This window comes from Podarcis bocagei (genome assembly GCF_964188305.1).
Source record: "Podarcis bocagei genome assembly, chromosome: 12".
Lineage (NCBI taxonomy): Eukaryota > Metazoa > Chordata > Lepidosauria > Squamata > Lacertidae > Podarcis > Podarcis bocagei.
In genome coordinates, this window is record NC_138137.1 from 8,767,455 (window position 1) to 8,794,612 (window position 27,158).

Genomic DNA, 27,158 nt, shown 5'->3' on the forward strand with positions numbered 1-27,158 from the left:
GCTAGGGCAGCTTTTTAACCACCTTGCAACATGACATGTTATCAACATAATTATAAAAAGTATCAGTTCTAATCTTAAGAGGCTGACCACTCATTTTAAAATTTGAAGATAAAATTTAGCATGTAATATACAGTGGTGCCTCGCAAGACGAAAAGAATCCGTTCTGTGATTCTCTTCGTCTAGCGGTTTTTTCGTCTTGCGAAGCAAGCCCATTGACGGATTAGCGGATTAGCGCTATTAGCGGCTTTTAGCGTCTTATCTGCTGATCGGATCAGCTGATAAGCGGCTTAGCGGCTTAGAAAAAGGGGGGGAAACGAGCAGGAACTCGCAAGACATTGTCGTCTTGCGAAGCAAGCCCATAGGAAATTTGTTTTGCGAAGCACCTCCAAAACGGAAAACTCTTTCGTCTAGCGTGTTTTCCGTCTTGCGAGGCATTCGTCTTGCGGGGCACCACTGTACCGTATTTTTCGCCCTATAGGATGCACTTTTCCCCCTCCAAAAATGAAGGGGAAATGTGTGTGCGTCTTATGGGGCGAATGCAGGCTTTCGCTGAAGCCTGGAAAGCGAGAGGGGTCGGTGCGCACCGACCCCTCTCGCTCTCCAGGCTTCACGTAGCTCTCCGGAAGCAGCGGGAGCCCGGCGCTGGGCTCCCGCCGCTTGCGGAGAGTTGCCTGCATGCTGAAGCCTGCGCGCGCTGAGCTCAGCGCGTCCAGGCTTCGCGCACCTCTCAGCAAGCAGCAGGAGCCGGCGCTGGGCTCCCACGGCTTGCAGAGAGCTGCCTGTTCTGGGGGCTGGGGTCGGGGGAAGCTCGGGCTTCCCCCGCCCCAGCCCCGCGCCTGGGGGGGAAAAAATAATTTCCCCCCCTTTACTTCCTCCCCAAAAACCTAGGTGTGCCTTATGGGACGGTGCGTCCTATAGGGCAAAAAATACGGTAAATACTCTGTTCTCAAACACATTCCTATTTAGTTCTGTCCAAAGATAAATCCCACACAGTTCCATTGGACTTACTCCCAAGTAAGCAGGTTTGGAATTGCAGTGTCAATGTAGAGCATGATAGCATATGTTTTGATTGATTTCAAGGATTACCCATTCTCATAATCTGCCTGCATTTAAAAATTTAATGCATTTTTAAAATCAAATAACTGAATCCACTCTAGGCTGCTATAACTTGAACCATTTACCATCAGGCAATAGCTTTTATTGGAAGCTTTTTCATCACAGAAGGCTCAAAGGTGTTTGTAGCACATACAAATGATACTGTGTTACATGGCCAGACTTAAGCCTAGTTCTTACTGAAGTGGGAACCTGGGGGCAGGGGTGATGGAAACTCCTTCACAGAATAGCAGTCCTACTCATGAGAAGACCAGGCAAGAGCAACATCTGGCTTTTGTTAGGAAAAGCACCCACCTGCACTCTGAAGCTACAGACTTATCACTTTCATGAGAACTTTATTGTTTGGTTACTTGTTCAAGATTGCTTTGAGACAAGAATCCTCCATGAGCTGATAACTGTCTGGTTTTTTTATCCTGTAGAAACCACAAAGCAACTACTTCCAATGACTGGCCAAACAATGGCTCAATTCCTCACCTGGGCTACTGGTCCACTTTCCTTGCACTCCAGGTCTTTCCCATCATGATCCCTCTCTCGAGCCAGCAGGGACAGCTCCTTTACCCTCAACCAAATTCCACTTGGCTTCAGATTTGACTTGAAAGACACTACGGTAAATGTCCCATGGATCATCTAACATACTGATCATCATCTCTGCAATAGGCTTTTGCAAAATGGCAATTTTGGATTCTTTCTGGAGCAGGAACTCAGTCATTGGCACATATGGACTGAAACAATGCCTTGGTATGCCACTTCTCCAATAAGAAAACTGGCCCTAACCAAGTATTTCATCTCTCTTTTGGGTAACCTACTGAGAGTCCACCAAAGGAAAAAGTATAGCGCACTATCACATTTCCAAAAACAGCCCAAGCTGCTCTGAGTACATTTCACTTTCCCCTTACGAAACTGCTGGGGATAGAGAGTCTTAGGGAAGGAGAGTCTGAGAATACTTTATTTTTTAAATGTTTGCATCCAGGGAAAAGAGAGAGGAGCATTTCCCCCCATGCCACAAGGAGCATTTCCCCCCATGCCACAAGCCACAAAGATCACGGCAGTGCCATCAATGCTTCAGGCACTGAAATAAAACAGCAGGCTTGCTGTTAGGGCACTGGACACCTCTGGGAAGAAGTCATTGGCCAATGGCTAACCATGGTTTGTGTATCAGGAACCCTCAACAGGCTTGCTCACTTCTCCTCCTCACTCACACTTTTTCTCTCTTCTCTGTTCATCATTATAAACATAAGAGACCAATCCACTGCTCAATGCAGTGGCAGCAAAGCATGAAGCTACACCATCCCTGACAATGCGTATCCAGCCTCTGACTTCCACTAGGAAGGAAGAAGAAGAAGAGTTTGGATTTGATATCCCGCTTTATCACTACCCGTGGGCTGGTTAGACAAGCCTTGTGGTCCGCTACCGGCCCATGGGCCTTAGGTTGCCGACTCCTGTTCTAGACAAAGCAGTGCTTGTAGCCAGGACATAAATAATAATAATAATAATAATAATAATAATAATAATAATAATAATAATAATAATAAATTTTATTTGTACCCCGGCTTCCCCCGCCGGAGCCGGGCTCAGGGCGGCTAGCATGCCAGTAAAATGTTAAGTCTGACTCTGCAACTCTTATGTACATGGCTGATATCCTGGGTGACTTCAATAAGCAAATCAGGACTGGGAACATCTCCTTTTTAAAATGTTCTTAACAAGAGGGCAGTTTGCTTTTCAGAACCTGTTCCTACCAAATTGTCTAAATGAGCTAGCATATGAAAGAGGACAATTACTGAGCAGTCCCTGTCATTAAGGCATATTGATATAGAACATGTAATTGGGTGAGGCCCATTTCCAATATATATAATTATCATACGGTTGGAATTTCAGTTCAGGGTGCCGTTTATCTCCAGCACCATCTCAAACCACCACTCTTAAAAACAAGCGAAAGACTCTCTGGTGTGAAAGATGCAGCTCCTTTCTAATAAAAACCGATAAACTTCTAGGTCTTGTTACAAAGAAAATAAGCCCAGAGGTCAATGCCTCCTGCTGCTGCAGAAAAAGGAGAAAGGAGGAGGCCATTAAAAGCTGTCTGTTGTTAATGACCTACAGAGGTCATTAACATTAGGCTCTTTCATTAGAACACAAGCCTGACTTCAAAAGAGTCTAGGATCCCAATTTGCTTGGAAGGGTATCACTGATTTCAGTGAAACTTCCTTCCACAAGACAGTGTCCTGTTGTTCTGAGTACTAACATACTCCAATTGTTAACTACAAAACCAAACTGCACAAAGAAGACCAGGAGAACAGGGGAGAAAATCCTTCAAATTAACTCACCATTCCTTGCTTAACATTTTTTAATTTCTTTGGGTTAATTTTCAAAGGACTTACACCACTACACCCACCCACCCACCCTCCAAATGTTCTTCTGTTCAAATTGACCATAGGCTGGATTGAGACAAAGCTAGTCACTTAGATACTATAAAAATCAATGACTAATTTGAATCCTATTGATTTCAGTGGAACCTAAGTTGGACTTGGTTTGTATCCAGATCCACTACTATACACTTCTGATCTATGGGAACACATTCAAAATGTGTTCTTTCTATACAGTTGTACATTGGAAGTTGAATGGAATCCATTCCGGAAGTCCGTTTGACTTTCAAAACCAAAGCGCAGCTTCTGATTGGCTGCAGGAAGCTCCTGTAGCCAATCAGAAGCCACAGAATCCTCATTGGACATACGGCTTCCAAAAGAACATTCAAAAACCAGAAAGTCACTTTCAGGTCTCTATCATTTAGCAGCCGATTTGTTCGGGAGCCAAGGCACTCAAGATCCAAAGTACAACTGTATATTGATCAGTACAGTAGCAACCATCCAAGAATCATAGAATCATAGAGTTGGAAGAGACCACAAGGGCCATCGAGTCCAACCCCCTGCCAAGCAGGAAACATTCCCTGCCAAGCAGGAAGAGAATAGAAGCATTCGAAATAAAGTGTTTTTTTGTGGGGGGGAGGGGGAAATTTCTTTATTAATGAAATATCCACTGACAACTAACCTTGCAAAACATTTGCCACACAGATGGCCATTTCTAAAGTAGCAACGCTAGGACAACTAACCAAATGATGCAAGGCTAATAAGCAGGCACACTTGAAAGAACACCTCAAAGAATCCTCTCTATAGTGATGCACAGTTTGAGGACTAATTTTCCCTTAAGCCTATGGAAAGCAATCTTTCAGCCTCTGGCCAAGGCACTGATGCTGGCTGGCTGCAGAGCAGTGTGGAAACAAAATAGCTCAATAAATGAAGTCTTTTAAATATCAACGTGCCCTTTCTCACCCCAGTGAAGAGGAACAGGGGGGGTTGCCCAGAAATCCCATTAACATGGCTCATGAAATTTCAGAGTCTAAAGGAAATGAGAGCCAGCAACAATAACACTTGCATGGAAAGTAAATGCTACTCTAATAATTACTGAGCCGGGGCATATTTCTTCCTTTAAATCTTACCATTAGATATTCAGTGTCCATGCACCTAATATACGTTTTCGGGAGTTTACACAAGCCATTTGAAACAAAGAGCCAGTTATTGTCCTCACTTCTCGTAGCTACAATAACCAGATGAAAGCATATTACATTTAATCTACTAAGCAGCGCTTAGCAGGCACATGAAAAAACAAACCGAGAGGCATGGCAGGTTACTGTATATCAGAAGGGCTATCCGAGGGAGATTATAAACCTGGCAGCCAGGGTGGTCTTGATTCTGAAGTTTACCTCTGCTGAGAATGCATTTCAGGTGGCAATATGGGGTCAAGGTGGCAGTGGCGTAGCGTGGGGGTGCAGGGGGGGCCGGTCGCACCGGGCGCAACATGGGGGGGGGCGCGCTCGCACTCGCAGCTCTCTGCCCCTACCTGGCTCACTCACTCTAGGGGGCACAAATTACTTGCCTTGCCCCGGGTGCTGACAACCCACGCTACGCCACTGCAAGGTGGGCCTCTTCTGCTGGATCGTGTTCATTAACAGAGCAGCTGCTAAAAGTATCTGAGTGAGCTGCTTTTTTCAGTGGAAACATGCTTTACATAGGACCACTAAACACAACACCATTATGATGTTGTTGTTGAGGTGGACAGGTCTGCTTGTCTCAAGGGATGCGCTTGTGCAGCAAAAGAAATATGTAAAGTGGGACATGGAAGACACAGCATACCTTCACCGATGGTCAAGAATCAAGGGAACTTGGAGGCTCGCCTTGAAATCACTAAGATTTCAAGACAGAGACAGAGCTGTTCCACCAGGCCTTTGGCCAGGGCACAGCCTGACTCCCTCCTTCGGCAATCTTCGCGGAGCTCTGGCCCAATGGTTGCCAGTGGCTTGATTTGAATTAATTTTATAATGAATGATTTTAGAGTGTTGTGTTGTGTTGTACTTTTGTACTGTTTTATTGTTGTTAGCCGCCCTGAGCCCAGCTTCGGCTGGGGAGGGCGGGATATAAATAAAAATTATTATTATTATTATTATTATTATTATTATTATTATTATTATTATTAAGAGTTAAAGGGGCGGCTCCAGCTGCACATTTGTATCCTTAGTTATCTCACTCACATAATGCCTCCTTGCAGCTGGAAAGCAGGGGAGGTTAGCTGAATGAAATAATTAAGAGATAGTAAAGCTTCTCTCCCTCCCCCATTTCTCAATACGTCATCAGACTTTGGGAGGTTTAATTTAGGCTTTACATTTTGTAAATTGTATAATTTTAAGTCTCTTCAAAATCTGGATGGCAAAAAGCGGGGTGTGTAAGTCTGCTCCCAGACTTTGGAACTCCCTTCATAAACTGTTTTATTTTGGGAACTGTTTTTTTAAAAGGCTTTTAATAATGCTGTGCTGTTTTTAATATCCCAATACAAGAAGAAAGCTAAAAGCATCTGGGCAATCAAGTGAGAATTCTTTTCGCTCTCGCGATCAAACCAGTGACTGCAAGAATATTAAGAACAGAAAGAAGCTGCAGAAAGCTTCTTCTGCACAGAAGCTTTTATTTGTAAAATAGCTTAATAAAGATAAATAGGAGAGCCAAGCTCCCTTGATTTTACACCCCTAGGACAAATGAAAGCAGTTAAAACTCCGCTAATCTCCATGGTCTGAAACCTAAAATAAATTAACTGATAGAAGTTAACAAAAGGAAAGTTCCTTCTCTTCCTCTCCTTGAGGAACCCTCAAAAAGCCTGAACCCCCCCCAAAAAAAAAAACCTCTCTGGTGGTTCAGGAAGACCCTACTGAGGAATATGGGACAGGGTGTGGGGAGCTGTTGTGAGAGAAGAGAACAGAAAACCTTCTTTCCATGAAGGTGGCGGTCAGAGGTGATTGCGGGGTGTAGGATGAAATGAGAAACTTTCCTTCCATTTACTTCCATAGTTTATCTTGAAGTCCAAGCTCATGACTTCAGATTAACAAAAATACAGCATTGCCTGTCCCCAAGGCTGACCGGTTATTCCTACTTTTTGCCACATTTTGATGAAGAAGAGCTCTCTGGAGAAGTTGAAGGCAACGTTCGTGTCATACGCATCGTCCCCAATGTTGGAGATGGTGATGTTCAGGGAAACGTTCTTCACGGCTCCCAAAGCCAGATAGGGAGCCCTATCATCCACGCTGTGAACAGAAACGACAACAGGTTAACCCTTTGCTACTCATTCCCATCTTTTCTCAATTCACAGTAGAGAAACGTGACATCTCACTTTAAAAAAAACGCAAGCCAAAGGAGTTCTCCTGTTACAGGGAGACAAGAATGAGGTGTCTTGCTCACCTCCTAGTCAGTCACTGTGTGGCCAGGCCAAAAGCATTACTTGAGACCACAATGCAAATCAGAGATCATATTTCACCCACCATCAGTGCTTGCTGCCGTTACTGTGCACTGAAATGAATGAGAAAAATGGATTGGCCCCATGTGCACCACATTGAGCTCACTTGAGGAAGAGGGTTGGATAGTATTGCATACAAACTGAACATTAACCTAAAAACACTGCAACTGCAAGAAAGAAAGCAAAAGAGAGAGAATAGAATACATATGTTGTCAATAAAGCAACGTAAGCCATTGTAGACATGAAATGCCATTTCACATCACTGCATCCTCTACAGCAGCAGCAGCTTGCTTGACTGGGTCAATCATAAGGAGGCCAAGAATATCTGGGATTATCGTGGAGTCTGTAGGAGCAAAAAGCAGTAACTGGAAGCGCACGTTGATTAACTGCTGGACCTCTTGCAGAGAGGTCACGGTAGGCAAAAGTGAGTGCTTGCAGATGACGCCTTCTTTGCAGTCCTTTAAATCGGCATTTGAGCCCGATTTTCTCAACCTTGGATCCCCAGGTGTAGTTGGAATACAACTCCCATCCAGTGGCCTCTCAAAGGGAGGCGGGGGCGGTCCGCCCGGGGTGCCATGTCCAGACAAGAAGGCACCCCATGGGGTGCTCATCCCGCTGCCCCCGGGTGCGGCGGTGTGGGCAGCCATTGCGCCACTGCAGCCACATGTGGAGAATCCTCCGTTCGCAGCTGCAGCCGTGAGCAGAGGATCCCGCCACGGTCCATATGGTGCCTGAATGGCGCCAACAGCAAACTTGCTATGTACAACGCATGCGCGGTGTCACACGCATGCACTGTATGTAGCGACGCCACACATGCGCCCTACATAGCGATGTGTGATGGCCTGGGAATCTGATTCAGAGGCTGAACTGGAGGAATCCCAGCCTGCACAGGAGTCCCCGCCTCCAGGGCCGGCTGAGCTGGGGCAGGGCCTTGATTCTGAAGTGCCTGCACCTGTGAAGGATCCTCAGGAGCAGGTACCAGGTGAACCCACTCTGGCTCCGGAGGTGATTGAGGACACATCGCCTACAGGTGCGCCTCTCCCAGCCTTGTCAGGGGAAGGTGAGTCTCCCCCTGGGTCCAGTAACCCTCCAGCCTCTCCTGAGTTGCAGAGGCTCAGGGCAGAGAGGCGGAGGGAACTGGGTTCTCCCAGGAGAAGTGCTCGCCTTAAGGCCAGGAGAGGCGGGTCACCTGGGGGCCGGGGCCGCCCCTGGCCTCAGAGAAGATAAAGGCCAGTCAGCCCGGTCCCAGGTTGAGGGAGCAACATCATTGGATACCTGCTTCTGCCCGCACCCAGACCTGTTCTTCCAGAGTTCCCGACGCCGCCCGGCTTCCTGCTTCGGACCCCGCTTCGTTCTTTGTGAACTGCTTCCAGACTCTTGACCCAGGACTGACCCCGAATGTGTCGTATGTAGCAACGCCACGCATGCCTTGTACGTAGCAACGAAACGCATGCACAGCTGGTGGTTTGCCCCGCCCCGGGTGTCAGTTAGCCTTCGTTTGCCCCTGCTCCCATCATCCCTGCTGAGAAGGGCCAGCAATCAGCGATGATGGGAGTTGTAGTCCAAACACATCTGGGGACTCACGGTTGATAAAGGATGCGTTAGACTGATCCCAGAAGAACAGAACTGACCAGACTGGGTGTGTGGGGTGGGGAGGGGAGGGCCACCCTGTCTTGAGTGCCTTTGTCAAAGGGTGTTTATAGCTCAAATTCACCACTATAAAAATATATATATATTCTGACTGAAGACATGGCTACATGCCGCCTGTCCAAATACATGGAACCTCATGCATGGAAGCATAATGGAGGATAATTGAAGTGCAGAAGCGAAAGGGTTAAGCACACTCCAAATCACCCTCTTGGTGCTTTTGGTGGGTTTTAACATTTCATTCATTCATTTATAGAACAGATGTACAGTGGTGCCTCGCAAGACGAAAATAATCCGTTCTGTGATTCTCTTCGTCTAGCGGTTTTTTCATCTTGCGAAGCAAGCCCATTGACGGCTTAGCGGATTAGCACTATTAGCGGCTTTTAGCGGCTTTTAGCGGCTTATCAGCTTATCGGATCAGCTGATAAGCGGCTTAGCGGCTTAGAAAAAGGGGGGAGGGGAAAAACCCGCAGGAACTCGCAAGACATTTTCGTCTTGCGAAGCAAGCCCATAGGAGATTCGTTTCATCTAGCGAGTTTTCCGTCTTGCGAGGCATTCGTCTTGCGGAGCACCACTGTAGTCCTTCCATCAAAAATTGATTCCAAGGCTACTGATAGTAACACAGCTATTGGAAATGCATCCCTCATGTTTATATTACATGAGCATCAGTAGTGGCACATGTGGTGAGGAAGAGCCACAGATTCATCCTTGTGACATTGGCATTGATGCTGGGCTGCAGTAGTGCACCACCACTAATCCAGTTCTCCCACCGCTGCAGCCGCACACCCCCAACCTCACTGCCAGCCCAGCCCCATCAAAGTAAGCGCCAGCCCCACCACATGTCAATCAATCTCCTTCCTTGGCAGGCAGAGGATACAAAAGTACATAAATCAAAACATAAAACTGGCGCCTGTTCATAAAAGGAGATACTTTAAGAGGAAACATAATCAGGTTAAAAAGTGCCTTTCAAGTCTTGCAGCGACGTAGTTTAATGGCATCTCTCAGAAATGTTGCTACATTCTCCGTAATGTCGCACCTATGACCGTTCAGTACACAGGAAACCCTGAAGAAGTCGGGGCAATTCAACCTTTCTTTCAGCATGGCGTTTAAATATTTAACGTGGATTTTTGCATAAAATGGGCAGTAAATAGAACATGTGCAATGGTTCTGACCGGTTTGTACTGCAAGGACAATGCCTTTCTGAGTATGGAATGCACTGCTACAGATGCATAAGAGTTTGACCCAGAAGACCCTGAGGTTGTAGCCATGGTGCTCCCCAAAGATTGCAAGACTATAACTCCCATCAACTCCCAACCTGCTAGCTCAGGATGATGGGATCTGCAGTTCAACAGCATCAGGGGGAGGGGGCTACCCCTGACTTTAAATTTTTTTATTCCGGTTTAAAAGCATTTGAACTATATATACAATAAACTATTGATTGCCATACATACAGGGAATACAGGGAAGCACATAATTTTTCACCAAGTTAACAATGAATAAGGATCACAGGTCACTATCTGCAGCTGCTGGTTATCTCGTAGAGTAAAATATACGAAAAATAGGGAAATGTTTTAAGTAGTCATTAAGAACAGCATGTATTCCACCCTTGAGCAGAGGGGGGAAGTGGGATTCTTTGGAAAGCACGAACTAAATGTCTGAACTGAAGGAACTGCCATCAGATTCATAGCTTTAGGGTACTTTATTGAAAACCTCATTGGTTTGAGTCTGACAGAGGATTTCTAATCCCCATCACAACAGCAACAGGAGACTGAGTTTAGGCCTTCCTTTCAAGACAGCAGTTTCCTGAGTCATTAAATCTCAGGACATCTGGAATGAATCAGGTACACTTTCAGTAAGAACTGGATTAAGAAAAAGAATCTCTCCATTGGCAAGGGAATTCCTGAGCCCTGTTTGCATGATGTCATTGGGTATGGATTGCCTGCAGTGATGTATGAACTGCACTGCCAATGTGGTGCCATCCTGCTTTAGCATCTGCAGTTCATTAAACAGGAAGCGCTGCCACCATCAAAATGTGTTGGTTGAACTGCATTGTTCAAGAAACAACATGACCCAGGCTTCATTGGGACACAGACAAACAGACAGGCACACACACTTAAGGAATTGAAGATGTAAGCAAAACAGTAAATGAAAGAGGGATATCGGTTTTATTTTATTAACTGATTAGCATTTATGTGGGCAGCCTAGTTCCTATCAAGGGGGGAGGCTGGTTTCCATGGCCACTGAACTCCTTAGCCAGACTTATTTTAAGTCTGGATTGCTCTGCGCACATGTGAATATTGTCTAGATTATCTCTGCTTAGAAGAGGTTTCGCTCAAGAATTTGACTGTCAAAGCATTCCAGTGGGGCTTATATTCCAAAACAGTGATAAAATCTGTGCTTACAAAATCAAGTTATATAATAGCACAGGGGAAAGGCAAGGAAATTTGTCGTCTGCAGATTCTTTGGTTTATCCAGGGCAAAACTTAAGCAGATGACTGCAGAAGTACACAAAATCTCTACATATAAATAACATGGCGAATCAACATGAATTAGCGTGCACTCAAGAACACCCAGTAACTGGAACACTTCTGGTAGCTGTTATTAGTGCTCCAGTATAACCAATAAGTTAAATCAGGGCTGGGGGAACTGGTTTTGACTGGAATCAGAAGTGGCCCACCCTTCACAAGCAATTTTGCATTAAAAAGCATGTAACAGGACAAAGCAGCGTGAATGGAGATGGAACAAACCTGTGATCAGAATGGATTATTTTCTTCCTCAGGGGCTGATCTCAATACTGACTTCTTTGGGGGCTTTCTCTCGTGTTTTTTATGGGAATCAAAGTGCCTCTCCTCTTTGTTCCTTGCTTGTCCAGGTAACAAGAACTCATTCCCTCACCCCACAACATCCTTTTAACAGCCCCACAAAAATGCAGAGAGGGCAGACTTTCAAAGGGAACAATAATAATCGAGAAATTCTGTCCTCTGGTTCAGTTCAACTATAATGTGGATCTCTTCTTTCTTAAGAAACGAAACAAAATCCACTACTGCTAGTCAACTGTAAGGTTAAAAACTGTAAAATATAATATGCTACGGCAGTTTCTGCCTAGGGCTTATTTACAAGGCCACAATAATCGTTTAGGGTGTCATCTGGCTCAATTCTTGTTAATGGACTTTTGCCGTTAACTTGAAAGAAAAACTTCCCATTAAGTCAGTGGAATGTGGCCACACCCTTGATAACTAAATTGGTGGTGTGCAAGACCTATCACAGATCAGCTGTCATCAAGAGAATTGCCTTGGCAAGTGAAAAGACTAGCTGCCAATGGACACCGGATTATCCATTCCTAATAGCTATCTCCTTCAGTTATGTGCATTATGCCTACAAGATACATTTTGTTACATGACTCTTTAGCTATCTCAAAACAGAATGCGTTCGTTCGTTCTCTCTCTCTCTCTCTCTAATCTGCAACTAGAAATCTAAGAAAAACCCACTCTGGTTTGTCTCCATGCTAATTAAGAGCATTCATATATAGCTGTATATTTCAAAGCGTTTTCCCTTCCCCTCCTTCTTTTCGTCTGGGAGACTTGTCACCCAAAGAAAAGAAACCAAAAAAACAGGCGACACCAACTCATTTGCTTTCTGCACAGCAGGATTTCCTTGTGGGGTTTTCTGTGGCTTTGATTCGTATCATTTGTAGTAATTTCTGTAGCAGTTCACTGGGTGGTTCCAACAACCCGAACTGTTTATCAGGCAGAAGTTCAATGGAAGATGTACTTCAAATGTGTACAGTGGTGCCCCGCAAGACGAATGCCTCGCAAGACGGAAAACTCGCTAGACGAAAGAGTTTTCCGTTTTGGAGGTGCTTCGCAAAACGAATCTCCTATGGGCTTGCTTCACAAGACGAAAATGTCTTGCGAGTTCCTGCAGGTTTTTCCCCATTTCCTCCCCCTTTTTCTAAGCTGCTAAGCCACTTATCAGCTGATCCGATAAGCCGATAAGCCGCTAAAAGCCGCTAATAGTGCTAATAGCGCTAATCCGTCAATGGGCTTGCTTCACAAGACGAAAAAACCGCTAGACGAAGAGAATCACAGAACGGATTCTTTTCGTCTTGCGAGGCACCACTGTATTAAGACAGACTAAGTAGCTAAGTTCCTCTATTTGATTTTTTGCCGCCGAAATACACTACAGGACCTTGCTGGAGACCCATAGAGGTGAAATAGAGTGCTCACCTCCTTTTCTTCCCTTTGGCAAATGACTGTATCATTGAAATGGCGACAAGATAGCACTGGCCTATTTATTCTGAATGTTTGTAAGTGATGCCAATAAAGGTTTGGTGATGATGATGATGATGATGATGATGAGACAGACTAATGTAATATATGTATAAGTTGTTAGTGCAAGAAAGCCTGGCAGCATTCATCCCATGAGATATATTCTAACATTCCTTGTAACTTCCAATAACATTTCAATACCTCTACTGGCATAACAAAATGGATTAAGTGGTTTCAGATTTCTTTACTCTGCTATAGACTTTAAATAAAAATAAATCTAAGGTCGTAGAAACATATGATATCGGCATCACACAAATCTTTAGCTTCTTTTGATTCTCAGCTTTCACCTTTAAAAATGCCAGCTCCTAGGCCTCGCAGTTGCAAAGGATATGAATGACAATATGTCAACAATGTGTGATAAAATATAAGCAGCTGTAGAATCCATGGGTAAGGGAGTTAAGTTGACCAGAAAAGTTAAAAGGGAGGACCCTGAAAACTCACATGCTTAATGCTGGTGACAGAATTCAACTTTGGGGAGCAAATAAATTTGATTTTAAAACAGTAACTGCAAAGCACTCAAAGAACAGGGTCTCAGAAGTGCCTGTTAACTGTAAAACTGTTGTCATCACATTGCTCCTTCGTGTTTTCAGTCCCACATGTGGACATTCTTGATACCATATTGGCTCCTGTGCATCTTTTTGTATTATGTTTGCAAATAAATAGTGCTGCTGACCGGACTCGTAGCTGTTGCTTGCTTAAGGAGAAATTTTCAGGACAAGAGACAGTCTTAACAGCAGCCACAAGACAGTTAAGAATGGTCAAAGCGTTTCACGAACATTAGCTTTGAAAGAGTAGTGGGAAATCTCTTTGAGCACTCCCTGAGAATAAGATTTTAAGAAATATGAGTTATAGGTTTTCTCTCCCCGCTCCAAAACTTCTAAGTTTCGGTAGGTTTGGAAAAGTGCAAGTAGGAGGTAAACTGGCAAAGAAGAGAGCTGTTGGTGGAGGAGTTCGGTTCATTTAAATGCTCCAGGATTTTGCTGCTATTCTAAATCCAACCTGATCCCAGGGAAAGCTTGCACGACTTATGAAGCAGCAAGCCAAACATAATTGTGCTTGACTAGTACTGGGGGTTGCAAAATGCTTGATAAGCCTTCTACATTTTTGTAGCCCTGAGCAGGCTGCAAAAATTAGTTCATTAAGCGTTTTATGGCTAAAATTGTGCTTGCACACAAAAGAAATTGTAGCAAGTCTGCCACCTATTTTCTGCCTCTCGAGGAACACACTTTTTGATAGATCACATTCTGCATTGTTCATCACATATGGTAATAATTCAACCATTTGGTGGCATGGCTCAAGGCTATAAAATGAATGGGCCCTGGGGAAGATGGTACAATTCCTAGTACATGCATAACTGCCATACTGTCCCTGCAATATAAGGTTTGCCAAAGAGAGCATTTAAACTCCAGAAACAGTAAATCCAGGCCCATTTGATATTGCACAGGCTGAAAATTTGTGATGAAAGCCAGAACACCATAAATGCACAGTTGTGTTTGGCTTTTTGTAATATAAATCTGACTCAGTAGATTTGATTTTAAGCATCTGCATAAGCTTTACTAACCTTGCATACAGTCAACTTATATGAAATTTGAAATTGGGATTCTTAAAGGTCACCTGGTGAGCTGAAATGGCAGAACTGCTGTTGGAGAATTTTTCTTTTGCGCTTATACATTTCTTGGCTAAAAATATCTGGCTTGGGTATAGCTTTTCTTGACATAAATCGCATGCTACTGTGCAACAAATTCTTTATTGCAACCAACAGTAAAGTTTATGAGCTTGTATTCCAAGATTGCCATCTCTGCTGGAGTGGTGAACAGCTTTAACTTATTTATCATTTCCTTTTCCTCCTATGGGCATCTGAATGGGTTGTGAGTTTTGTTTCTGGGTGGAGATGGGCAAAACCTACCCATCTCAATTCAGAAATGGTCTCTCCACACACACCAATACCTGAAAAAAATGGTTTATAGGCACAGATTATAATTTCCTGCATACTTTACTTAGAAAACTAAAAAGCCCCAGGCACGCACCTCAGGCAAAACCAATACTCCATTAAGGAAAAGCCTTGCAGGGCCTTTCTTGTATGAAAATCAAGAGGTCTCTCCCACCTGTTTCTCCCTCCCCAGGGTAAGGATTTCCACCCCTCAAGGAAGGAATCAGGCTGGTGGAAAATGAAACCCATTTAAAAATCCGACACAACTTAAGGGGGTTGGACCCAGTTCAAAAATGGACCACGCTTTTTGAGCAAAGTCCCACACTATCCCGTCTACCAGGTCCAGAGTCAGCTCCTGGCATCTTGCAGCAGCTGCCGGAGCACCCAGTAGCTCAGGATCAGGAGCGATACTTGACCCAGATCCCCAACAGCAGGAACTAATGGACATCATTTTAATTTCCTTCAGTGCCCTGGAGTGAAACTAGCTCAAGCATGCTGGGGCACTGTGGGAAATGAAAATGGCTACACCCAGCCATCCTTGGAGATCAGGGCCGGATTTACATATAAGCTAAAAAAGCTATAGCTTAGGGCCCCACTCTCTTGAGGGCCCCCAAAAAAAATTAAAGGAAAAAAATGGATGTACAGTCATACCTTGGGATAAATATGCTTCAGGATAAATATTTTCAGGTTGTGCTCCGCGGCAACCCGGAAGTAACAGAGTGCGTTACTTCCGTGTTTTGCCGCTCGCACATGCGCAGTCAAAATGACGTCACGCACATGTGCGGAAGCAGCGAAATGTGACCCACGCATGCGCAGACTCGCTGTCGCGGCTTAGGTTCTATTCAGGATGTGAACAGGGCTCCAGAACGGATCCCGTTCGCATCCCGAGGTACCACTGTACATTTCCAAAATATAAGATAAAAAACAAATAAAATAAAACCTACATACAGCAACAGTGTTTTGTGTTGTGTAGGCTCCTAATGATGTAAGTAATGGGCCCCGCCTGCTAGCCTGCTCCCTAAAATATCACTGGTTTGCTCATTTCTATATATAGGGTGCCTACATCCTGCATGTGCAAATGGCTCTAGATACCTATTAGGTCCATAAATTACCACATAGCATATATTCAACACAAAAACCAGTGACAATTTGTTGTTCACAAAGGAGAGCTGGACGTTTAAAGGGCTGCAGTACCTTCAGTAGCCTATGGCCTCATCAAACCTAAATCTGGCCCTACAGGAGCCATAGGAGCCAACTCCTAAGGACCAAGGTTCCTTCACCACCAGAAGCACCCATAAAATATTTGAGGGTGCCACCCCACCCCCAGTTGATAGGCATTGCCATTCAAATGGTGTGTGTGCGCTGCATCTTGGGATCAATGATGCAGCGTGGGACTCCCCATCCCCCAATATTTTATTCAAGTTGGCATCTCTGCTTGGCGAGTTTCTGTAGCTACTACCTGGTGGGGCCTATCAGTGAAAGAGGGATCCCACCAGAAGGCACTATGCCCAATACCCCATCAAACCTGGAGCCAGTTTTGCACCAATCAAACAACATCAAGAATGAATTTTCCACCTTAGCATTATTAATAATGGTACAAGTTTTTAGCAGGTGGGTGGATTTTTTTACACAGTAAAAATGGACATTGGGGTGGTTCTCAGTTCTACAGAAAGGCAAATGAGTGGCACATATTGGCATGGGAATAAACGGCAACTCCTCCACAACTGTTAAGGCAATCCCAAACAATATATATTTAAATGAGGCTACTGGAGTCAGCTGGCATTTTCCCCACAACAGGGAAATAATGTGCAAACTCATCTGCCAAATAACACTCAATATTTTAATTTTTTAGAGAGAGAAAGATTGCATTTTTATGAATTGTAAACTTGTGCAAATTTAATCAATTGATTAATCAGCTAAAAATCTGCTGATTAATCAACTACAATTCCTTTAACTAGGCTGCAGCTCTAATCTTAACACAAATTAATCAATAAATTAATTAACTAAAAATCTGATGATGATCAATTACAATTTCTCTCACTTGGTTGCAGCACTAATCCTAATGAACTAGCTTACTAATACGATTGTTTCTAGGATATTCATTTTATATTTCTCAGCTACCTTTTAAGTTTTCGTTGTTCTGCTGAAAGGTAGGGTATAAATGTTTTTAACGTTTATTTAGAAAAAAATCAAATTTACCATGCATTGATTTTCTTTTGTTGTGTCAGGCATGAAGGCAAAATATACATATTTAAAATGTAAAGATACCTTCACCTTCCCCCAAAACAGACTGTGACAAAAAAAATTAAAATATTAAGATTTGCCCATTTATCTTCTGCAGATACGGGTAGTTGGATGTGTCTGGTTGTAGGATGGGAATATGTAATCAATTACACTCAAGAATTCTTTGAAATAATGCAGCGCTGACAGACATACACAGCTGGATGGGCATCTTCATCTGCAATCCACTCCTGTCCACTGTCAAGTCCATGCATCTCACTATCAAACACAATTCACTGGCCAGAATTGGCAGAAGTAACCAAAGTCCAGACTAATTGGCTCCATCCCTGAGACACCAATTATCTGCATTAGAAACAGGAGCTGGTGGATTAGCACAGTGCCCCTAATTTAACAGAAGAATCCTATGCATGCTTACTCAGAAGAAAGCAGCACTGAGTTTATGGCTGTTTACTCCGAGTTAAGTGGTTATAGCAAATTAACCTCTCTTGCCCAGATCCATCCAAAGACATTGGATTGGGCTCAACCCATATTTATAGATATCCACACACTTTATATACTTGGACTCCAGAAACGCTAGCACTATAATTATTACGAGAAACAACAAAGGAATGGCATCTTGTGAATCTGACACTAACTGGGAAGGAAATCCTGCACCGCAATTAAGTCCTCCCATTTCCATTTTGGGATTCGGCGTTCCGCTCCACCCTCCACCCCCAATGCACATTATTTGCAGCGATGAAAAATGAGAAAAGCTTGGCATGGTACGGAGGGATTGCAAATGAATGACAGCTGGAAGATAGATTCTGAAAGGGTCTCTGAATACTTGGTGCCAATTGGCCTTCAAGGCAAATGTCGGCATTTGCGGGGGGGTGGGGCAGAGGAATATGCTGGGAAATAAAACTCACTCTGGCTTTAATGACAAGAGCAGGCAAAGTTTAGGTAGCTGAAATACGTTGGAGGAAGAAAAACCGCTTTTGAAGTTCTCCCATCAATAACCATCAATAACAAGTTCGTCTCCCATCCAAAGATCACTTGCACTCCCCCTGTCTTCATAAACCAACACACAGACCATGCGCAAGTCTTGTTCCGGTCTCTCCCCCACAGGGAATGCAGAAGCCATGCGAGGAGCCCAGCCGCTCTGCTTTTTCTATTAACACTCCTGGTCAAGCTGCACTCCTTCTCATGGCACCGCATGGAGTGCTATTCCATTTATATAGTCCTTCAGGGAGGATTTACTCTCCAGCTGCGCTGCTAGAAGCCGCCTGCCCATTCTGCTCCAGGGGTGGCACCTGTCCATTTTCCTCTGCTGCCCGCTTTATTTTTTAATAACCAAGAGGGGCTCTTTCCGCCTGCTGCCCATATCCCTTTTCACGTATGCAGTGCCACGCAGGCAAACCCATTTTGTGCCTCTGCCTTTTTGCTATTCTTATATTCTGAACATGGCCCCAGACACCACTCCTCTCTTCCCTGACAGCTGACAGCTGCTGACAGACCTGTGATCAAATGCACACAGGTTTGGGCAACGTGGCTGGCACAGTTGCAGAAATGTATCAGTAACTACATTCAACTAAGAGGAGGGGAGACAAATGGCGAAATCATACCCAATCATACCCAGAAATCATACCCAAGCACGTGAAACGTCTGAGAAGCATCAATAAAGCAACATAAAGTGCCTTGGCATTTCTTTGAAATTAAAGGCTGCACACAAATAATTCATATATACATATAAAATAAGCATGGGGTGGGATTGAACCAACAGTATGAAATATCCTGCAAACAAAAAGTTGGGGAAAGGAGGAATTAAAAAGTTTAGTTCTAGAGTTTTCTGAATATAGAGTGTCCTCTATGCATGTAAACATAATTATATAGGTCCTGACAGTTTAAACCAGCATTTCCCCCCCAAAAAATGAATCAAGCATTTAAAAGTGGCACTCACCTGGATAGGAATAGTTTCCCCTGAAGGTTAAGATCAGCGGCACAGTCATCTGACTGACAATTCCTCTCAAAAACAGTCTATGAGAATTAAGAAAATAACGTTACTGGGAAGGGGGAAATAAGAAGACCAAATAATCTCTGTTTGATATGCTGTGGGATCTACTTTTTAAAAATTAGATATTGCTATGGTAGATTTTGTTGTGTGAATGGTGCCAGGGACCCTCTGCGAGGGTTACATGGACTCTCTGGGGTCCACGGAACACCACTTATGAGCCATTGTCAAGTTGTGCTGACATAACCAAGTTAAAAAGCAAATGATAGTTTGAATCAGTCTTAACACATGGTCTGGAAGAGAGTTTGGAGATTTGAAACCTTAAAAATTAAGGCTAATAAAGGAAGTTATAAATAAAAAGCATCTCTTTGGAACTTATCAAATGCAAAGCATTACACATGACACTCTTCACCTTTCCTTGATAAGGAAGTTTTCCTTGCATCTAGTGATGGCAAAGAACCAATTGATTTTTACTGCACATGCTCAGACTCTTGGCTGTTTGCAAAGCACGTCTAACAGAACACATCCCATGAATCCCAATGCAAGCACCTGATTTCATCTCACTGACAAGTAATTAACATTCCTGAACACTTTCCGGGATTTAACTACAGACACGGGTTACAAGAAGACAAAATAACTGGCAGAGTACTTCCATCGAGAGTCATAGCAGGTGAAGTAAATGGGGGCAAATTCCTCAGGAGCTATAAATGTAGAAGAAGGAATCCTTCTATTAAACAAAGCAGGCGTGCTCTTGCAAGAGGTGAACAGGAACAGCTGTAAAATTCCCTGACCTGCCAGGAAAATGTTCCATTTCATGGGGCGAAGGGTCAGTATTGGGTAGCAGATAAGGGGCAACCCAGGCACAAAGCCCTGAGCCGCCAAACCAGGCTGCCGCGAGATAAATGATAAATCATAAAAGGAGCAATGCCTTTTTCCCCTGTAAAAAAGTTGCCTGTGTTCACCAGGTTCATGGCGATCTGCCTTCTGAATCCACCACCCTTTTCACAGGGGGTACACTGCGGCACCCCCCCAAAATGTCTGCCACTTGACCAGACACAGCCGCCTGCCCTGTCACGTACACACAGGCTCAGAGAGGCCCCTTCTGCCCCACATTTTTCCTTTTTCCCTTCTTCCACACCCACCAAAAGCTCCAGGAAGCAGTAGAATCATAGACATGGAAGTGACCACAATATTTGAAGGGGGGGAGGTGCTGGTATTGTGTACCGTTGAGTAATGCCAGGAAAAAAAGCACTGAAAAGGAGCATAAGTACTTCATACATCTCATTTATAAACACTTGACTTGGCTACAGGAACGTGGCCATACAGCTGAACCTGCAGAAAGCAGTTGATGGGCACTGAGTTTGACTCTGTTGGTTTGCCATGCTGCTGAGTTCCCACAGGGAACTAAATTGCACAGTTGATCCCTGCAGAAAGCAACTTTGCCAGTTCTGTGCTCTGCATTTTGCCTAGATGTTCAGCTTGTTGGACCCTTGGGAAGTGCTGTGCAAGGGACTTGTTTGATAGGTGGGTGGAGCAACCCACCTGCCAATCACATGACCTCTGTTACAAAGGAGAAACCCAAAGTCGCTGCCCCAGTCAGCATAAGTGAATGGTTTTGCAAATACACAAGTCACATTTAGCATAAAGGCAATGGCCGTTCTGTACGGTTTTGTTGCTCAAGTTAATTAACTGCAGACCTTTCAAAGTCAGAAATGCTTCTAGACGCTTTCTTGTTCAAGTCATGACTAAATTACTTCCAAGCCTATCAGTCTGGCTTTCCCTCCCGCATGCAGGCCTGATTCATTAAAGGACAGACCATTTGAAAGTCCAGTTCAAGCCAATTGTATTCGAAAGCTGGGTGGGATCATGTTTAGATTTCCTGGCATGGGAAGGGTCCATTCACTGCCAACTTTGGGTTCACTCTGACCACTGAATTCCAACATCAGAAGCCAGGCAAGTATATGTGGGTGGGTCTGGATGCATTAGGGATTCCACTCAACCAAAATATGGGGGAGGGGACCATTATATTCAATTAGACCAAAAGGGAGGGGTAGGAGAAAGCAGTTTCCTGTAATAAAGGCAATATCTGTATCTTGGACATATTGGGAGTAACCCTGACAACTTCTCTGCTCTACCCAACATCAGAGTACATTCTCAGCATCAAATAATTTTACTCCTACATGTCGCAGATGTTCAGAAGGATAATGAACAATGCTATGCTTGTGAAACTGTTCACTGCCTTCCCTACCCCTCGTGAAATTCCTCTGTTGCCATCCTGGATGATATCAGGGCTGGTCTACAAAGCGTCCTATCTGCTCCCCAGCCACTTCCTCATAGAGAGTTTCCACAGTGTGCTGTAACCTTTGGTTGCTGTGGGACTTCTCCCTATTGTGTGGAGAGTTTTCTCACCATCCTCAAACCTGACGCGGTGCTGGCTTAGGAAGCTCTCTATATGATAAGGAGCAGCCGAGTCGTAACCAGGGTCTGGCCTGGAAGACGCATCCCACAAGTTCACCTCCCTGACAGTAAAACTACAGCAATAATAAAACAAATAACCATGTGGCGTTTTTTCATGACACTCAAAACCATCAGACTGAGGCTTCCACCTACAAGTTTTTAATGTGTGACATTTTAATGTATTTTTAATCTTTGTCGGAAGCCGCCGAGAGTGGCTGGGGAAGCCCAGCCAGATGGGTGGGGTACAAATAATAAATTACAGTGGTACCTCGGGTTACATACGCTTCAGGTTACATACGCTTCAGGTTACAGACTCCGCTAACCCAGAAATAGTGCTTCAGGTTAAGAACTTTGCTTCAGGATGAGAACAGAAATCGTCCTCTGGCAGCGTGGCAGCAGCAGGAGGCCCCATTAGCTAAAGTGGTGCTTCAAGTTAAGAACAGTTTCAGGTTAAGTACGGACCTCCAGAACGAATTAAGTACTTAACCCGAGATACCACTGTATTATTATTATTATTATTATTATTATTATTATTATTATTATCTGCCGAATGGAAGGCACAACCCTAAATTGATTCCACACTAGACTAGGCTTTCAACAAGCCTACTTGGACCTTAAGGGCATCTGTGGAGTTCCCTCTTGCTCAAATTCAGGTGGTAGCAAGAAAAGAGCGGGACTTCTCAGTGTTGGCCCCCTCCCTTTAGAATGCTCTCCTCAGGGACGCTTGCATGGTGCTCGCTTTACAACCCTTTGGATGCCGGATGAAGATTTGCCTTCTCCTCATACAGATTTGCCTTCTCCTCATACTCCTCATATCTTAACAGATTTAGCTGCAGCAGTAGCAGTTTTTTTGTGCTTTAGAGTGCCATCTTTCTCAGCCAGTAATGTTAATATTCTGAATGGGGATTTTGTGTTTAGTCCTCTGTTTAAGTGGGAATGTTGTCATCGATGTTGATTAATGTGTTTCAGGAAATTGTTCCTCGCAGTGTTGTGTGTGCAGTTTTGCCTAGAGGCACCTTGCATTAGGTAATACCTAAATGCAAAAAATAATAATAACATCCCCAATCCATAGTTTTTGTGGAGCAAAACAACAAACACCATACCAAGTCTAAAACCTTACAATTCCCCTCCCCCCAACATGTTTAATGTTATTTCATTTGACTTTGGTTTACAAAATTACAGGCTGTAAGAAAAACTGCCCAGTGACAGCAGCCACATTCCTCAGGAAACGCTCACACACTTCTGCCCTCTGGCAAAAGCGGTATTCAGTTAAGATTCATTTACTTGTACCAGTTGGAAGCCGCTATTTTTAACAATATGAAATTTGGAATACAGATGGGAGACCACTCTTCTGAATAGGCAGCAAGTGAATACCCAGCGTCTTATTCATCATAGTTCATTCTGATCATCTGCTTGAAGGCTTCTTTTTTTTAAAAAAAATAGTGTGTAATATGTGGTGGTGAATAAAAACAAATACAAGTTATGGGGCAGGGGGAGGTATTTGTGCAATCACACTTATGCAGCAGTAAAGACTAGAAACATTGTACAGTGCTCAGAAAGACTGAATGCAAGCTCTCAGACTGCCTGTCCCTCAATAAATCCATGATTGCAATAATCTCCTTTCTAAATCTGGTGTTACTTGGCATGGTAAATGTTATGTATCGCAAGTTCTCACCCTGGCCACCAGGAGTATTGTGTATATAGTTTTCACTCAGGTCCACATCAGTTACCGTATTTTTTTTGCTCTATAAGACTCACTTTTTCCCTCCTAAAAAGTAAGGGGAAATGTGTGTGCGTCTTATGGGGCGAATGCAGGCTGCGCAGCTATCCCAGAAGCCAGAACAGAAAGAGGGATTGCTGCTTTCACTGCACAGCGATCCCTCTTGCTGTTCTGGCTTCTGAAATTCAGAATATTTTTTTTCTTGTTTTCCTCCTCCAAAAACTAGGTGCGTCTTGTGGTCTGGTGCTTCTTATAAAGTGAAAAATATGGTACTTTAGGTGGAAAACCCTGGGTTGTTGTTGCTACAATGTTGACAGCTGGCTGCCTATAAAAGCTGGCTGGCTGAGCTGTTTGCTGTTCAGTTCTGTTCCAGCTTACAAATAAAGAGCTGCTTTGGAGAAATCGCTGCGTCGTCTGCTATGCCTACCCACTATTTAACAGTAAACATGAGCTTGAGTGCAAAGAAGGGAACAGCAGTTCTTTCCGTCCTAGATTCTCCTGGTGCTGTTATTTATCCATTTTTAACAGGAAGATCATCTGGTACCTCACCTGGTTTCTCTGAGCCATCTTCTGCCCTCTCTTCCATCGAAGAACAGGCTTGAGTGAAGGCAATTCCTTTTCCTCCTTTGCCGTGATATGGTCTCCAAGATCATACGCAGCTTCAAATACAATTGGTGATATCACATCTTTGACCCTTCTCTGTAAGATTAAATTATACAAAAAGAGTGTTGTATGAATCAAAGCATAGACTGGGATGCCACTGCAAGCTCAGTGAATACCAGAAGCAACGTAGCTTCGCCTTCTTCTTCCTTTCCTTCTCATCCACTCATCCACTTCCTTCCCCAGTCCACCTGCTCCACCCAACAACGAAAAGATGGTATCTTCAAATTCCAGTCAGAAATATGGGGTTGCAGAACGATGGTTAAGCAACCCAGCATCTCTACTCATAGTTACGCTTCGGAAGGATTTGTTCTTTCAAACATAAACACACATTCATACACAAATGTGTGAGGCATTGGGGAAGGCATTTTAGCAGAATAATGTATTGCATTGTAATCTACCAGTCAAATGATAGATTCAGAGATGGAGCTGAGAAGAATAAATTGATTATTCTCCTATGATAATGCAAGGGAATTTGGGTGGTGCCGCAATGGAAACGCTCCAGCTATTTCTTTTGAGACCTCCTTGTTATTTGCCCTCTGTTGGAACACAGGTGAGATGAAGGATCCTGTTCTGTCACCATTCCAGTGGAATTGTCACCAGTCCAGTGGAATTGTCTCCACACAATCACCAGTCCAAGGGAATTGTGGGGCGGCTGGGGCAGATCCATAGCTGTCAATTTTCAGATTTGAAAATAAGGGATCAGCAGCCTCAAAAATAAGGGATCAGCAGCCTCAAAAATAAGGGATCAGCAGCCTCACCTGTCCCGGGGACAGTCTACGGGATATCTAACAATCCGGGATAGCAGCGGGAAATGGTGCTGGAATAAGGGAATTTCCCACAAAAAAAGGAAGGTTGACAGCTATGGGCAGATCCTGCCCTTCACTTCAGACTGCAAATTGTCTGGGTTGGCCTGGGATCAGTAAAACATTTCTTTCTGCAGCAGACCTGCGTATTAATGCGCTAATGTAAGTGAGGTATGAATCAACCCTCAGAGTATTTACACACAAATTAGACTCCTAAACTCACTTCAGTTTCTATCAGAGTGAAGCTACGGAATGGCACCTACTGGCCAAAAGCAGATAGGGATACTTTGAGGGAAGAACTTGCTGTCATCATTTGTTCAAAGCAACTCGGTGTGGTGGAGTTTTGGGAGTTGTGAGCTACATAAAGCATTTGGGAAGTGTAAGATGTGGCTTGGCATGCCAAGAGCTTATTAAATTAAAAATAACAATTGGAAGAGTAGCTGGCAGCTCCACCAGGCAACCTGTTATGCTCATTGCCTGCAGTTAGTGCATTATCCTAACATTTGCTAGGGAACAAAGAATAACAAGCAATTAAGCATGCCCTTTGTAGCATCCAAGTCCTGGTTCTCTTTATCTTCCGCCACCGGTTGTAGATGAAGTGGAACGACATATTGCGAAAAGAAAAACAGAAGCAGATATTGGGTTGCACCCACCCACAAGGGGTTTGCAGAGCTTTCAGTAGACAATAAAGACAGTGCTCGTTATGAGGGAAAAGGTAGGATTATGAAACACACACATGCACACACAAAAATAACAATTTAAGCCAAATCTTAGTCCTCAACTGCAACCTTCTGAGAACAGTAGCTCAGAAGGAATGCATAAAAAGAAGCCCACTTTGCCACCTGCTTATTAGAGCACTGAATAACTGAAGGAGCTTCTCCACCCCCATCGTTCTACCCGGACACTGAGGTCCAGCACCGAGGGCCTTCTGGCGGTTCCCTCACTGCGAGAAGCCAAGTTACAGGGAACCAGGCAGAGGGCCTTCTTGGTAGTGGCGCCTTCCCTGTGGAACACCCTCCCACCAGATGTCAAAGAGAACAACAACTACCAGACTTTTAGAAGACATCTGAAGGCAGCCCTGTTTAGGGATGCTTTTAATGTCTGATATATTATAGTATTTTAATATTTTTTGGAAGCCGCCCAGAGTGGCTGGGGAAGCCCAGCCAGATGGGCGGGGTATAAATGATAAATTATTATTATTATTATTATTATTATTATTATTATTATTATTATTTACAATCATTCCATTAACAATGAACTCAGGTGAGTGAGTGAACGCAGGTGAGAGAGGCAAAACAGGTCGTCTAAGAAGCAAGAGAGGGCCACCAGCATACGTGGAGAAAGTTTGAAATCTGCAGAAGTCTTTTAAAAAACCTGTTTTAAAAAACCCTAAGACAAGGTGAAAAACAGCTTGATAAGGACTGAGGACTAACTATGGGCAGGAGCCACAAATACTGAATTTCAATTGGAAAAGAAAAGTGGAAAACTGAGGAAGTGTGCTATAGAATGGCTCGCTTCAGCCCTTCACAGTTACTTACAGTATCCTGGAAGCGGCCAGAGCTGGCTGGCACCCTGAACAGGAATTCTCCTATTTGCAGTTTTGGTTTTCATTGCAACTACTGTCCATTTGTTTCTCACTGAGATTCCAGTATACAAGTGTCTGAATCAATAAACTGGCGGTGAGGTTAAGCGATTTTCTTATAGGTCCATCACGTAGCTGAGGAAATCCCAAACAGCCCCCCAGTATCCCATGAGAAATACATGGCTTAAAATGAAAAAAATTCTCCTACGAGCCCAAAATATCTAGGAAAGAGAAGGCTACTGGCCAAACCTTTTGAGTGGTTAATTGCCATCGCCTTGCCTCCCTTCTATCAGACCCTGCACAGAGGGACAAGTCATCCTGCCATGTCTCTATAGAGGATATAATTGGATCATTCAATCATTCCCAAATTACCACCCACATCCGTGGAGAGTGGCTGAAAAGAGACAAGCCCAGAGCAGCAATTTACCATGGAAAATTGCCCGCTTAGAGAAGGCTGCCTCCAGATCAGAACACTGACTTGCTTTGGGTGGGTAGCGTAACTTGTTACTCGAGAATCCTGCACTGAAGAACCTGCACCAGGTGAGGTTTGGGATAGATGTCCTGCATAATTAAGTAAACATAGCTGAGTGTCAGAATGAAGGATTCCAGCAATTTTAATTTGGGGCAAGAAATGGAGGCAATGAGAGATTTTACTTTCTTGGGCTCCATGATCACTGCAGATGGTGACAGCAGTCATGAAATTAAAAGATGCTTGTTTCTTGGGAGAGAAGCAATGACAAACCTAGACAGCATCTTAAAAAGCAGAGACATCACCTTGCCAACAAAGGTCCGTATAGTGAAAGCTATGGTTTTCCCAGTAGTGATGTATGGAAGTGAGAGCTGGACCATAAAGAAGGC

The 27,158-nt window shown here is 44.0% G+C and overlaps 1 protein-coding gene across 1 annotated transcript in view; it reads right to left on the minus strand.

Annotated features, from left to right (window-relative positions):
* ITGA9 (integrin subunit alpha 9) overlaps nt 1–27,158 on the minus strand; it is a 250,926-nt gene that overhangs the window by 80,107 nt on the left and 143,661 nt on the right. Inside the window, exons 16-18 of the mRNA XM_081165107.1 lie at nt 23,802–23,951; nt 19,025–19,101; nt 6,583–6,733 (exon numbers count right to left, since the gene is read on the minus strand). Of these exons, the coding sequence (XP_081021233.1) occupies nt 6,583–6,733; nt 19,025–19,101; nt 23,802–23,951 (378 nt within the window). The remainder of the gene's footprint in view (nt 1–6,582; nt 6,734–19,024; nt 19,102–23,801; nt 23,952–27,158) is intronic.